Genomic DNA, 15949 nt, shown 5'->3' on the forward strand with positions numbered 1-15949 from the left:
TGCAATTTAAACAATATTTATTGAAGACTGTTGCTGCATTTGTAGCATGGGCTTATCCAAAGACCCAGTCTTGGACAACTATGCTTTAACCTTGTGCCTGTATATCATGTGATACACAGGACAGATTTCCCTGGCATCCATCCATACATCATATATGATATACTCTTTTACTCTTATTTGTTTCAATCATTTGACTGCAGCTATGCTGAAGCACTGCCTTTAGTTGAACAAATTGACCCCAGGGCTTATTCCTTGTTAGCCTAGTACTTATTCTATTGGTCTCTTTTGTTGAACCGCTAAGTTATAGGAACATAAGCACACCAACATCGGCTGTCAAACGATGGTGGGTGGACACACACACACACACACACACATACACACAATGGGCTTCTTTCAGTTTCCAACTACCAAAGACACTTACCCAAGGTACCATGCAGTGGGACTGAGCCTGGAACCATGTGGTTGGGAAGCAAGCTTCTTACCACACAGCCACGCTACATCTAATCCCATTTTTTTTTTTACCTACCGTTGTAACTTGAGACCTATCAAAGGAAAGTTTTATATTACTCAAACATATGAAACAAAGGCTAATTAAGTCTGAAAACAAGTATGGACATTTTGGACAAACTTACAAAAATGCTTTGGATAGGCAAAGGGTTAACATTAGCCTAAGACCACAAAATTTACACCTCTTTTCATACTTGCATGGACAGGAAGATTTATTTGTTAGAGCAGTTATTTTTACAGTTAGCCTTCCTACTGCTAGCTGTTTAGCTGTGACATAGTAAGTGGACCTTTCTTTAGTCAAGCAAACTAGAGGTCACCAGTGTCTTGTACCTTATTCAGAGGTACCTGATAATGTACCCATTGTCCATTGCACCTCACAATGTTTGAAACCATTTGTTGGTGCGGTATTTTATTGTAGAGAAGACTTTTCAGTCCTTTTGAATTAATTATCAATAATATACTGATATATAATTGAATATATTTCTCATCTACAAAAGTTATTCATGTGCATAATTTAAAAAAAAAACATTTTATTTTATTGTTAGAAAATTTTTTTTTTAATTGTGACCTTATTAAACTTCTTGCACCAAGCTAAGTGCATCATATCTTTTTAACATAAATAACATTTTTGTATATCATAAAATGCATAAGTACTTTTTTAATGTTTTGTTCTACATCCTATTTTCTGAAATCATTTTGAAAGGTCTTGAGTGCAACATATTTCTTCACAATTTCTGTGAAATCACATATTATTTTATGCTTATATCTGTTTTGGTAATTTTTTTCTCTGGTTTAGTTGTCATTTAACTTGACATCCCATTCTTAGAATCAGACATTGACTTACGTGAAATATCAACTCCAAAGAAGGCTCCTGTTACACTTATAGAGGTGACACTTTTACCTACCTTGTCCAGGTTGCTTAAGCACATTTTCTAGGCTATAATTGATATTCTGCCTGGTTTATTTAGCTTCTTTGTTCTAATTTATTTATAGTTTATTGCAAAATTGGTGGTGGCTATTGTCAGTTGTCCCAACCTTTTCTGACCTAATCCTTACAAAATTTGTAACCTATTTGGTGCTGTCATAAAATTGCACACTCTCACTCCTAGCTCCTTGAGATTGATCCTTTTTGGTTACAGTGACATTGAAGAAAACTAGAGCCAATAAAGGAAAATGTATTGAAAAACAGATGAGCTAATTTTGTTGAGAGGAAGACATTAAAGTTATTTGTTTGACATTTTATATGAAAAATTTGTTGTAAATTATAAAATTAATTGATAGAAATAAATGATTTAAATTATTTTTAGATTCTCAAATTGAATTGATAGTAAATATTGACTGATATGGAAATACTATATTATTAAACATCAAGTTAAAACAAATAAAAATTTCACTTTTAGTGTTTCTGAAACTGTTTTCCATATTAGTTTGATTAAATAAAATTAACTTTTATGTTTTTATCTGGGTTTTTTCCCTTCGTCATTATGATGGTTTTTAAGAAGTTATCTGGGTTTAATTTGGAATTAGTATGACATGCCTACAGTTTAATGCAGCAAAACATATCACATGTCATATGTCAAGAATTATTTCTGGTATGAATGCTGTTTCAGTTGCTCCAGCAGTACCATAAGCCCATATATAGTGTTCAGAAAGTTTGGTATGAAACCTCATTAAACCATTTGTTTGGATTTTTCATATTGGTTGCATAAATTTATGTGTTTGTATAAATTTAATAATGTGTGCACAGCACCTTGGACAAGTGTCTTCTGCTATGGTCCTTGGCCAACCAAATCTTTGTGAGTGGATATAGACTAACTAAAGTAAATCGTGTGTTCAGGTGTTTGAGGTAAATTTGACAGTTTGCATAAAAGGAAAACAAAACAATATTCCATCCAAAAATGAAAGTTTTTTTTTTTTAATCCAAGAAATATTAACTAGTTTTTGGATGGGAGATAAGTTTACTCAAAGTAGCTGCCCTCAGTTTCTGCTATGACCTCTGGAACCTGGCGCATGCGTTCTTCACTGTCTGCCAACACTTGGCCTTGGTGTTGCAGGCAGAGTGGTTGGTGAGTTTCTCAAATGCACCCTACATATAGTAATCCATGGGATTACAATTGGTGGAATTAGGAGGCAAGGCAAGAAGTTGGTTCTGATGAAGTCATAGAAATTTTCTGACAACCACTTCTGACTCTCTCTGGTGGTATTGCTAGGAGCTTAAGCTGTCACATGTGGCCTTCCAGCAACAATCCTCTCCAACCAGGGATTGATGCTCCAGCGGCTTCACATAGCTGTCTAAGGCTCTGTTCAAAGGAGTAGAGATGAATTCCAGTGTGCTCTCCATGTCCTGTTTTACAGCCTGTACAGTTATCAGAGAGCATTGAGCAGCAGTCACGATGTCTGCATTTTAATACCTGGTACGAATCCTCATGATACAAATAACTCTTTTCCAATATTCAGATGGCTTCCACTCACCCATGCCAGCTAACTTTTTCTCACTCACAAATTTAATCTTTACGCTCTCCAGTGTTGTTGGCTGTTCACCAGTACATCGAGCTGTTCCTGAAAATAAACAACACACACACACACACACACACACACACACACACACACACACACACACACACACACACACACACACACACACACACACACAGAGTGTGTCTTAAACATCATATGATAGTTGTAAGCATTGTATCACCCTCATTCAAGCTGTCCTCATCATTTCCAGTCTTATGTGAAAACATGCCTGGACTTGGGGGAATATTACCCTATTTAGAAACCAATGAAGATTGACATCTGGCCATAGAAAATTTGCCCCAGCAGATTTTGTCTGATCCATGCATGCATGGGAAAATAGATGTTAAAATAACAATGATAATGTGTGCTCAGTTAGAAAATATCTGGTGATATAATTTTGGATTGGAAAAGATTTAAATATGCTGGGTAAATAAGCATGATTGAATTATACAAGACGAAAAACAAAAAAAATTGTTATATGCAGAGAAACCTCTATTTGGATGTTGTCTCACTGTTGCTATATCTGTGATAGATTCTGTTGATGAATTGAAGTTATAACTAAAATGGCAGCTTTTTAAAAATTCTTTTTTTTTAATAGTTATAGAAATAATTCCTCACTAATGAGTGTCTGTTCATAATTCAAATATTTTTATTCTTTAAAATTTATTTTAGTGTATTTGAAGAGTTCCATCATTATATCTGTGATGTGAATTTTTCTATTAAACCAAATGGTTGTGGAGATTGAACTTTATGTTGGATTAATTTTGAATTGAAGAGGCTGACACTTGTCTCTTTGGTCTTTAAAATAATAAAATCATTTTTTTTTTTTATATGCTGAACATAGAAATTTACTGTTAGTTAATTAATATTTGAAATATTAACTAAGAATAGTACTTCAGATTTGGTGTATTACTTATTTACAAATAAGACCTATTGTTTTTATTGCTTATTTATGTTTCTCTTTTCTGTTTCTTTTTTCAGAATTCCCATTCTCAGAAACCTCAGAAGATTCTGGTCATGAACCCTTAGCAGTGCCACCACTAACTGCTGCAGCAGCAGCAGGACCATGTAAGCTTTACATTGAAACTTCTAAACATGAGGCAGTTGGCAGTATTTATGGACATATTTCAATGCTTTTTAGTCTTGGCCATTGCAAATTATGTTTCGGGACTAGTTAATTTTTTCCAGATTTTAGATTTCTATTTTGATCTCTTGATGAATTGTATTTTGCCATTTATGCTTCAATGAATTGGTCTGCAGACTTGTTTCATTGCACCCACAGATTGTCATTTCTTTGTGCATTCCCAAGTCATTTAATATTGCTCTTAATCACCTAATTATATAATTAATCAATACCTCACCTATCAGTATTACATATCCCTATTCATGTGTAAGCCGCAATTATCTTACATGTCTACATATTACATATCCTATGAAACACTCTTTTTTTTTTTTTTAAGATTATGTATTTCATCAGATGAAAAAAAAAAAGTACAGTAATTGATTTTTACCAGTTTGATTTGAGATAGTTTGTTTCACAATTTGTTTCATATTAGATTTCATGCTATTTTAGTTTATGCTGTTGTAGCCTATTTTTAATTTCAACCCTAACTTTTTTTTTTTATTTGTAGTATAAATTTTGTATTTGGTTCTGCTAGGAATTGGAAGTGTTTGCTTCCCTATATAACTCTTTACATTGGTTAATGAATTATTTTCTGTTTTCCATATAGGGTAGTTTGAAAATAAATTTTGTATTTACCTCTAGACTAGCTACAATGAGGTGATCAATAAACCCAGTGTTTTGTTTCAAATGAATACTTATATAATGTCATGGATATATTTACATGTATACTATGTTTTAAATTTATCTCTGACCATCACTGTCTTCCTTTCCTGGATATATACACAGTTTGTCACTCAGAGCTATGTATGTATGTAAGAATAAAACACCTGCTGATGAGAAATTAAATTGACCAAAACAGTAAAAATGTAAATATTAAAAAAAGAAAAGATTCTATCCCTAAAGATGAAGTCTAGTAATGTGAAAAACAATTGTATTAGCAATAACTTAGAGATTTAGTCTTCAATTGAATTTGTTCAGTAGATTAGATGACTTAACATTTTGTCACAGTTATCTTTTAATTGCAAGTTTTAGTTTATTTGGAGTATATTGTAAATAAAGAAAACAGATCAGCTATGGAAATTATATTTTCAGATTTAGACATAGGCAGAAAATAGCCCCAAAACTTTAAATTAATTTAAAATACAAAACAAAAGAATAGAATCATCTCCACCCTTGCAACTGGAGCTTTAATATTAGGGGAAAGTGTCATCTTGAACATTAAGGAGATACTTGTGCCAAAGAGTTTACTCATTCTATTATGCCTCAAAACTGATCATAAATTGATTGGTTGTAATTTTATGATTATTTTGTAATGTTTTAAGATATCAGCTATATTATGAAATAATGTCTAAAGAAAAATATGTGAAAGCTCATAAAGGAATTTACAAATACCTCAGTAAATATAAATCTTCAAAGGCTCAAATGTCTTAATTTTTATTATAGTATCTTTAGTACAAAATACAGTCAAGTGCTAATGACACCAGATTTACTCCTCCTATCACCATATTCTAACCCATTAGGCTTTAATTTTCTTAATCTTTTATTGATAATGACCATCTGTTTGAATTATATTGGAGGGGCATTTATATAACGTTTCTACAATCATTACATGATAGATATTCAGTGGAAGAAGTCATATAAAATGACATTCATCCCGTTCTGTTTATATCTAATTTGGTTTTGTTAGTGTCCCCTTTAAATACTTGAATCCTAGTTGATTGGATTAAAAGACAAATGTTTTATACTATGATTTAGTGCTTTGTCCTTGATAACTCACACGCCACTTAAACTGCCAATGGGTAGTGTTTTAACAAGAGCACTGTAAAAATTGATGTTTATGTTCTGCTCATTTTTTACTATGGTTGTAGCTTTGAGACAGACTCAGCCAGGTACTGCATGAAGAAAAAAAGCCACCAGTACTTCACTTTTTTTTTTTTTTTTTTTTTTTTTGTGCTCGTCCATTCCAGATTTGCTAATTCAAAATAAGATATCATAATTAAGTATAACAAAATGTAAACTTCCCAATAAATATTGGTTCAATTAATATTTGAGATAATCAATATTCATTAGGATTGTCCCTAATTGTAACTGACAATCTATATCCATCAAAATTGTCCTTTATATTTGTACTTATGTGCTAAAAATATGCACTAAAGATTGTCAATAACAATTCTGAATGAATCTGGTCAGTAATAGTTAATCTATCATTCATTACAATAAATTAACCCATAAAATTAGGTTTTATAAACTGTAAAACGATGAAATTAGAGCTAAGTGGTTGGCTTTGTTATTTCTTCATAGTCAATAAAATAAGTGTACAAACTGAAAGGTAAACTACATGTGGTGTGTTTGATTTTTAGGGCATCACTGGATTTATCACTGCATGCTCAACAACATTTGTTAAACAATTGTATTGCCTTTATGTTCGTGTTAATTTATTCTACATCTATTTGTATTAAATTGCTTCCCTGCTTTTGCTGGTATGATTTAAAGTTTTCATGGTAATTACTGAAAATATCTATCTAGAGTTAATAATGTTTTTATGTATTATCTCAGACTAATGTGAGTGTTTAATTTTGTACATTGCAGTTCCTTCTATGGAAGAAGATTCCGAAGAGATCAATGATGACATCACAGAGAAACAACGCCATCAATTGAAGCACAGAGAACTCTTCTTGTCAAGACAAGTCGAGACTTTACCAGCAACACATATTCGAGGAAAATGTGTTGTCACACTTTTAAATGAAACAGAATCATTATTATCATATTTGAACAAAGAGGTATGTTCCTTTCTTCTAAACACAAATTCTACAGTTCTTGTTGGGAGACATTGCATCTAAAATGTTTTGTGTGAACTTTGTCCCACCATCTCTCTTTCTCTCACCGTCTTCCTCTTTGCTCACTGGAGAGGCCATGCATCTCCTCTACAAGAACACATCTTTTTTTTTTTTTTTCTTCTTTTGTCCCTTTATCATACTTTAACCTCTCATCACCTGGAACAAAGCCACCTAACTCAGTCGAGAGAGTCTTTCCTTGCAAATTACTTGGTGCATTCATTGATATATGGTGCCGCATAAAAAGCACCCACTATACTCTGTAAAGTGGTTGCAGTTAGGAAGGGCATACTGCCATAATGCCAAAGCAGATTTTGCAGCTGGGTGCAGTCGACTTGCCAGCTCCTATCAACCCATCCAACCCATGCCATCATGGAAAACACTAAATGGTGATTATGATTTTGACTCTGAACTAAAGAGATAAACCAAACCAGTTTTATTATATGCTTGAGTATTGAATATTAGCTGCTATGAAATAGACTGAAAACTACTTTTGTTGGAGAGAGGCTTTGATAAATGGAATCACCACTAATATTTTACTATGAAATTTATAAGTTTATTATCAGAAAATAGTTACTGTAAGCTTGTGAAAAAAATCGTTTAAATTGCTAGAATGAAAACTTAATAATTGATAGAGAACTACGGTGGAAACCTTAAATTAAAAGAATCCAGAAAATCAAAGAAGCACTTGAGAAAGATCTTATTGAAAGCCCATTCAGTAAGGTTAGCATGGATAACAAGTTTCTCACAGATTTCTGTCACTGACATGATTGGAGAAACTAGTTGTGGATTGGGTATTCACTCCGGGAGCTGTCCATGGTGATTATCTATGGAAACATTAAAAGTATTGTTTTCTGAATTGGTTTCAGAAAATAGGGACTTTTATGTGACATTTTGAAACTTCAAAATAATTTTATTTTAAAAGCTTTAGCTTTCTTTTTTTCTTTTTTACTTATGAAAAAAAACTGTAATTTTATTATTTTAGATTTGTAAGGAAGGGATAAAGTTAGACTGGAGAGATTCTTATGTTGCTTGTAAGGTTATAATGTGGGGCATGTAGACAAATATAGAGGGGTGGGCTCATAGGTCATTGACAATATTTCATGCAGATATAGAAATTACTAATAATTTCAAGGTTGAAATTATATTAAAATATTAAATTCTGTGGTAAAAAAATAAAAAAATCAAAAAAAAAATCAAATATTTGCACTGAATATCATTCAAAGATTTTACTTGATAGGGTTTTTTCTTTGTTTGCTTTGTAAGTTTCTAAACTCAATTATTCAACATAGTAGAAACTGTTACTTGCAGGTACATGCCTATACGTTGAAGCATATGACAATCTTTTAGTAGATACTGGTAAAATCTATTCATATTTTCCATAAAGGTTTATCTTAAAAGCTGTTGTATACCACCTTTTAATGCAAGATATCATTCATTAATGATTGAGACTATCCAAGTTTGCCTGCCATTTTCATAACATGAATCAGGTGTTGTTAGAATTTTATTTTCTCTAAATATTTGTTCATTAGTTCTATTAAATTGTATCTTTTTAAAACTTACATGAAGTTATATAAACTTCAGATTTAGTAATAACAGCCCTGAGTTTGAATGATTTTTGTTTGCAACAAATAATAAAAATGCATCAAACATAATGCATATGCATTTTATGTTGTTTCAGCCCTTTGTGTATAAACATGATTTCTAGTGAGTGAATTGTGTGGAAACTTTGATTATATTTCTCTTTCATAACTTTTAGAAGACATCACACCCATTTCCTCCTCATCATGTCTCAAAATTCATTGGCTGTTTCTTTTATTTCAACTCAAGTGTTCCATATAATGACCTAAGACTAATCACTATGCAAAATGTAAACAAAGAAAAAAAGGACAAACTAGATGAAATTAGCTCATTTGTGCCATCCATATAATGAGTGAAGCTACAATATAATGTTGACTGATAACTCATTTTATATGGTGATATTTAAACGAAAAAACTTTATATTTCAAAGTTCACTTGAAATGCTCCCGTAAAATTAGACTCTTAAGTTGCTTAAAATATCACTTTAATATAATAAATATAACATAAGAAATAGTTTTAAATTTATGATTATTTCAAAAACTCATTGAAACATTTTAGTTAATATCGGGACAAAATAGTTAATAACTTTATAATTGTTCATTGTATCATCTTCTCACTTCACACTGATTTTCTTTCAAAGATTTATGATAATTTCAAATTAGGAAACCTATAATTCACACATTGATCTGAATTTGAAGAATATTCAGCCTTGAAAAAGGAAAGAAAAATAGTCTGCAATAAAAAAGAAAGATTAAACCTAATCTCATCATCAGTTCATCTTTTTTCTATATTAATTAATCTTTTGCATATCTTTTCAAATTGAAATATTAGAATGATGAGACAAAAATCTGTCCTTTAAAACTGAAAAGAAAAAAGGTAAATGCTATGATGGTGTATTTTTCGTCATCAGCTAATGTACTTTTGTACTTGTTGATAATCGCATGTCTGAGCATTTTACCTTCCTTATTATTTCTTTGAAAAGTCTTTCTGTTAACGAAAAGTACTCCATAAATAATATTATTGTCTTAAACATTACAATATATTTGAGATCTATTATAACCTAGTGAAAACAATTTTTTTTTTAATTAGCAAAGGAATATAAACAAATAGATAACTATGTTCAGTATTTGCAAAGAAATATTCTAAGATTTAATAATAAACACATATATGTTAGGTGCTCAGAAATAAATGTGTAAATTACTTGTAACTTAATGCTTTCATTAACCAACCTACTCATGGTCACCCTTTCTTATATCTAACCATTGTTTATTTTTACCTGTATATATTAAAATCAAAATATTGTAGCAAGCACAACTATGTAGTGGACATTGCAAGTTCTATGTTTTAATTTCCTTTAGCAAAAGTGAGGAATTGAATCCTTAATTAAAATTCATATTTCCATGTTATAGGTTAGATGGATCACACTATACTATGTATCGCTCTAGTTTACAATGAGTGACACTATACCATATATCACCCTAGTTTACTATAAGTATGCTATGGAGGAATTCCTACCTCTTCAACATAGCAAGTCATTGCTAGGCTTACTTTGGGGGCCTCTCAATTCTAAGTTTTGGTTCCAAGCTTGAAACTTTTTCTCTAAATCTTTGATTCAACTATGAGAACCAAGCCATTGACATACAAAGTTCCCGTGAACAACTAGTTTAACCATTTAGTTTTCAGATTACTTTGTAAAACTTTATGCTTATTTACTCACATTGCTTTGAATTAATCATGCATTATTTCATAGCTTCCAGATTTTGATGATGTGATTATTCTTAGAATGACATTGCAGGATAGATGTGAGAGGCCAGTTCCGGCTGGTTTGAACATAAAATGGGTAGAATATTTTGGCTGGTTCTGGCCAATTTAAATGCTAAAGAGTTAAATTACTCTTATGGCCTGAATGACTGTAATACAAAGAGGACTACGAACCAATCCCTATTGTACCCCAACCTACCTATTATATTCCTTGCTGAACTCATTAACTCACCTAACTGACAATATTGCATACATGTTTTGTATAAACCATTCATCTATTCCTTGTTTTCTAAATGACTGCCAGACTGCATACTGTGAGACTTTGTTAATGACTTTCTAAGTTTAGAAAGACTAGGAAGAGGGCATTGGTGATACCTTCTGGTATGAATCTGTCATATTTTTTAATATCTGTTAATTGCAACATTGTTTATAGAAGATATTTTATGTATATGTACTTCTTACTGCTGTAACAAAATTTAGTAAAGTTTGTCTATAAAACCAAAGTGCTCTTTCACTGAGATGAATTATTTTCTCTTTTCAGGATACATTTTTTTATTCATTAGTATATGATCCACAACAGAAAACATTGTTGGCAGACAAAGGTGAAATTCGAGTTGGTTCAAAATATCAAGCAGAAATTACTCCTTTACTTAAAGAAGGTAATATTTTGTTTAGTGTTGGCATTACTACACTTGCTGTTTCTTCAATATGTCTTAACTTCTTCCATTATTGACAGTTATTATGCATGTTCTTCAGAGAAACAACTTAGAATTAAATACAGAGATAGTTTGTTTAATTAATGATTGAGAAGAAGTAGAGGCAAGATGTTGGTCAGAACTCTATGAATATGTTATTCTAGTTAAGAAATTTATGTATACAGTTACAGTGTCATTATGAAGTTGCTAGATGGTGTGCAAAGAAAGATATTCAATACGAAAACTTGTAATATACATCCCAATATCCATTTGCTAGTCATAGTAATCAAGTGTGATATAGAAACTTACTGACATTATCAACACTAAGTAGTAAGTGGTGAGATTGAAAATATATGGATATCAAGTGTTTTGTCTAAACACCTGGATGTCGCACACACATATATTACCTGGGCATTGCTGTGTGGCCATGTTAGTTTACTTACAATACCATTCTATATCTACTGACCCAATTTCCATTTTCTGTTTCCTGTGACTTTATTATTACAGTTTTCATAAATATTTTCATCAAATAGTTAGTCAGGTCATCTTAAACTAAGCCTGTAGGTATTTCATTTCCACACACTCATACCATACACTGAACAGTACATAGATCTAATACCTAAGAAGAATTAACTACCTGTATGTTTCTATTAATTATAAAAATTAGGATTGGGAAGGAAGGACTCTATTAAACTTGAATTTGATCTCTCCGATTTTCCAGAACCTAGAATGCCATGATTTGAACTGATTTCTTGATTTTTATCTGCTAATGAAATATTAACTTGGGTGTACCAGAAATAGCTGAAGATAGAAAGAGTTTATGGCGACTGTCTATTAAAGGAGTAGTTAAATGAATACTTGTACATCATGAGTGATATCAGTTCAAATACCAGTTCTTTTATTTTTCAGCTAGCCTCTTTCTCTTATGATAAATATGTAATTAGTTAATGTAGTTTCTCTTTCTATTAGTTTTGTTCATATAGTTTTCATTGACATTCAAAGACAAGATTATATTATATGTTTGTCAGAAGTGTGCTGTAAAAGATTAATATAGGTACATAATATGAGAATTGCACACAGGTACTTACAAGAAAAATGGTAGTTGGTGATGATATGGGAAATGAGAAAAATTTTAGCACAAGATGCAGGTGTCTGGTGTCATATTTTAGAGATTATTTGAAGTAAAATTAACTTTTTTTTTTTTTTTTTTTTTTTTGTTGCTTATAGGTGAAAAAGATGGAAGAAGCTTGGATGAACTTGAGCAGTTAATTTGGCTGCCTGGCCCTGATAACACCTTAACACCAAAAGAAATTGATCAGTTTTTGATATTAGCCAGGTTGGTTTACAGAAATTTTGTTTATTAAATGAACTATTCTAAATTGTCCAAAGTGTTCTTGTTTTGTCTTTTCAGCCAGCCAAAAATGTTGTGTTCCAGAAATTTTTTTTTTTCGTTTTTTTCACATTTCTCGTCTTAAAGAAGATGAATTCAGTCTGTTGAAATTTATTTAAAAAAAAGTTTTATTCTTTTTCCTCTTTTTTGTTATGAAAACACCAGACCAGGGTTTTCTTATATTTAAATCAAAATACTGATGAAGGCAGTGATATGATGTGATTTCACTTGGTAAACACTTGTACACTGTCAGAAATTGCAACAATGTGAATTCCTTTTCCTCAAGGTTTCTTAGTTATTTTTTCCTTGTGTATTTTTTTATTTTTATAACACCCCGTCCACCCCCCAAAAAAAACTTTAAAAAAAAAATTATGTTAGCTTCAGATTTAGTAATAGTAATTCTAATTTTGAATGCTTTTATGTTTTTTTTTCTCTTTCTTTTGAATGTAACAACTAACAGAAATGCTATAAGCAATAATATGGAGTGGACTTTGAACTAGATGTTTCAATTTCTAAATTAAAAAGCAATCTGTGGTTTAAAAGTGAATTCTTTCCATTTGGTAAATGCCGTGATGTATTATTTTTCGTCATCAGCATTTATACCATTTAGTTTTGGTATCTGTTGACAATTGAAAATCTGAGCATTTTACCTATCTTGGTCCCCTTAAGTTTGAATTTTTTTTCCAGTCCTATTTGTTGGGTCTGTCCTAATGTATTTAAATAATTAGTCAGTAAATTAATATTTATTACATAATTTGACTAATACACCAGCTTTTAACATGACATGTTGGTTTGATATATATCAGATATCTAATGGAATTTAGGCTTCTGATGTTGTTTGATAGTCTTTTTGTTGTCAAAGTGGGTTTTTTTCTTCTCAAATATATTAATATATTTTAGGTTAATACTTCCAGACTAAACATAACTGTGGTTAACCCTTATCTAGAAGACGTGTGATGAAATTACTTTCTTTTATTTAGGCATAATGTATTGGTGAATACATTATCCAATGTGTCCTTTTTTTTTATAAGACATTGAAGGGTTGCATGTGGAAGATGTGACTATGAATTTGTAGGTGGTCAAATGACCACATAATGATACTTTCATTAGCTTGTTAGGCTATTTATTATGTGATCTATGAGATGTTTTCACTTGATAACCTTGCTATTGCTTATTTTCATTATTAACGTTTTGAGTAGATAGCATGAATAACATAAAGCACAAAATAATTTTGAGTTTCAAATTACTTACTTCAATGGTTGAGACAACATTTAATACAATAGCTTCATCCACTTGACCCATAACCTAACTTTAGACAATGACATTATATATTCAGTTTGAACTGTTGCAGGTTAGGGATTGAGAAACATGCAATAAATTGTTTGAAGATTTTTTTTTTTTTCCTTCTTAACAAGTGTTTTCTTATAGCCTCAGACTGACCAAGGCTTTGTCTGAAATTTAGTAAACAGAACCTGTGTGGAAATCCAACATATATGTTCGTTATGGCCTGAACAATGTGCTTTGACAAATGGAGATTGATGAAATAACTACCAGAAGTACTGGGAACAATATGACTGATTAAACCCGAACATAACTGGGTAAAGTTAGAATAACAATAGAAATGATTTAGATCAATATAGTCATTGTAGATTATTGGAAAGTGTGTGTTTATTGAGCATTCTATATTACAGAATGTGTATATGTATGATGGGTGGCTGCAAAGTCTAGTTCTCTAGTGTGTGAAAATAGTGATGTTGGTAGATATATATATATATATATATACACACACAAATAAAAAAGAAAAATACACAGAGCAGACATTGAATATTGGCTCCACCTGGAGTTGATGAATCCAGTCCTATTTTATTATGATTTAGATCAGAATTTTTTTTCACTTTGGTTCACAATATAAAACTCTTGTTTACCAGGTCTGTTGGTACATTTGCTCGAGCTTTGGATTGTACCAGTACTGTGAGGCAGCCAAGTCTTCATATGAGTGCAGCAGCAGCTTCAAGAGATGTCACATTGGTAAGTATTGCATTACTCTTTCATTCTTACTCCCAGTCGTATGTCCAATCAACATTCATCATTATTATCATCATTTTAACAGCCATTTTCCTAAGCATGCATAGGTTGGGTGGAAGTTGTTGAAGCTGAATTTCTATGGCCAAATGCCCTACCTGTTGCCAACTATCAAAGGTTTCCAAGTGAGGCAATATTTTTCCATAGACAGACATGCTTCCTTCCACAAAAGATTGGGAACAGACACTGCTTGTATGATGATTATATTCTTTTACAACTATCACGTAATATCACAAGGAGAGGCTGATGCATGCGCACACGCATACACACATGAACTTTTAGTTTCTGTCTATGTAGAAATGATGAACTTCTGTTAGTTGTGCACAATGAGACAAAAATGTTGTTGTCTTTCCAGATGCACAGCTTCTTAATATCACAACTATTACCTTATGTCTATTTTCCATCAAAGGATTTTGAGTAAAATGATTTAAGTGCATATTTATTTCCAAATTTGTATTCTTGATTTTGTTAAACATCTGAAGATTAACTATCAGAACCTCTTGAATAAAACAAATGTCAAGGTACCTTCATAAATTTTAAGGGTATTGTTATGGGAGGATATCTCCTGTAAAATATTAAATGTACTTACAAAATATTCTGAAAGATGTTCAGAATTTAAATGTGTGTTACTTTAATGTAGATGTAATAAATCACATAATCCATATGTTTTACTTTAAAATAAAAAATCATACTTGGGAATTAAAATATTTAGATATTACTTTTAAATAATTAAAGGACATTTTTATGAAATAATAAGATGTGAAACCTATAGATACTAAAGAAAGAGTGCAATCATTCTGGCCAAGTGTTGTGCTTGCTTCAATTTGCTTGACTAAAGTTTTGTTTGTTTCTAATGGTTTGGTTGGAAAGAACAGTTTATGCCCATGGCATTTGTAAACCAGACCGGTGAGATAGATGTAGATTACTTGAACCAGAGCTGTTAGGAAATTCTAGTGGGAGAAAGGACTGGGGAAAGTGGTCAATGTGTGGCTTAAATGGAAAGGCAGAAAAACTATCAGTGACAAGAGGGAGCGATGAGTGAGTTTGGAGGGTGTAGATGGGAGTTCCACAAGCCCGGCTGAAGAGCATATGTAATAGTAAAGGTAGAGTGAGATTACAGCTCATTCAAACCTGAGATTGGAATGTTGACAATCAATTGCTTACCAATCAGTTTAGTTACTTTTCGATCAGGTTGGGATGTCTGAATAGAAGCAGCATTAGTTATCCAAGATGTGTGAACTATAATCCACTGTATAGGGTTATTAGTAATGCAAAGGCCAGTCTTTGTGATATAGTCTTTGCAGTGTCAAGGAAGGACATGATATTATCAATAATGGTGAAGTTGAGTATCTGTTGTGACTTTGTGGGGTTTGTTTATATTTTGAGATGAAGTGTGATATTGTTTTCTTTGTGTGTAATTATTGACAATTAAGGTGGTGAAGGAGACAATGTAAATTTG

The 15949-nt window shown here is 31.6% G+C and overlaps 1 protein-coding gene across 5 annotated transcripts in view; it reads left to right on the forward strand.

Annotated features, from left to right (window-relative positions):
* The window catches only part of LOC106882880 (metastasis-associated protein MTA3), an 87011-nt gene that overhangs the window by 31426 nt on the left and 39636 nt on the right, over positions 1–15949 (forward strand). For all 5 annotated transcript variants that reach the window (XM_052967496.1, XM_052967493.1, XM_052967494.1 and 2 more), the window contains exons 4-8: positions 4006–4092; positions 6737–6927; positions 10865–10982; positions 12246–12354; positions 14337–14436. In XM_052967496.1, the coding sequence (XP_052823456.1) occupies positions 4006–4092; positions 6737–6927; positions 10865–10982; positions 12246–12354; positions 14337–14436 (605 nt within the window). The remainder of the gene's footprint in view (positions 1–4005; positions 4093–6736; positions 6928–10864; positions 10983–12245; positions 12355–14336; positions 14437–15949) is intronic.

The sequence above is a fragment of the Octopus bimaculoides genome, chromosome 4, assembly GCF_001194135.2.
Source record: "Octopus bimaculoides isolate UCB-OBI-ISO-001 chromosome 4, ASM119413v2, whole genome shotgun sequence".
Taxonomy (NCBI): Eukaryota; Metazoa; Mollusca; class Cephalopoda; order Octopoda; family Octopodidae; genus Octopus; species Octopus bimaculoides.